The following is a 368-nucleotide window of genomic DNA, read 5'->3' on the forward strand; positions in this document are numbered from 1 at the left end:
CAACAATAAAGATATAAAAATTAAATAACAGAATGGGCAATACATGAAAGACATAGAGAAAAAAGGATCCCATATCCTACGTTTCTGGCTCTCCTACAACACGCGAGACAAGTGTGCTTCGATGGAGACACTGCAAGTCAGCGTCCATACACTTCACAAGCGAGACATTGTAGGAGATGTTCTTGAAAGGTGCAGACTGTATAGTCACAGGCAAATACGCAGAACGTTGGATATGGTCAAGGTGCAAGAAGAAAAAAACATGCCAGTCCTCAAGCTTGGTGTTGTGATGATCTGCAAATTTTGTGTAGAAAGATATCACTGACCATTTTCTGTTTTTATTATGTGTTTATACAACTGCAATTCTGATG

General features: G+C 39.1%; 1 protein-coding gene across 1 annotated transcript in view; it reads right to left on the reverse strand.

Annotated features, from left to right (window-relative positions):
* Window positions 1-368, reverse strand: part of LOC119586945 — a 25597-nt gene that overhangs the window by 11147 nt on the left and 14082 nt on the right. The window contains exon 5 of the mRNA XM_037935678.1: window positions 81-291. Coding sequence (XP_037791606.1) covers window positions 81-291 — 211 coding nt within the window. The remainder of the gene's footprint in view (window positions 1-80; window positions 292-368) is intronic.

This window comes from Penaeus monodon, chromosome 22 (assembly GCF_015228065.2).
Source record: "Penaeus monodon isolate SGIC_2016 chromosome 22, NSTDA_Pmon_1, whole genome shotgun sequence".
Lineage (NCBI taxonomy): Eukaryota > Metazoa > Arthropoda > Malacostraca > Decapoda > Penaeidae > Penaeus > Penaeus monodon.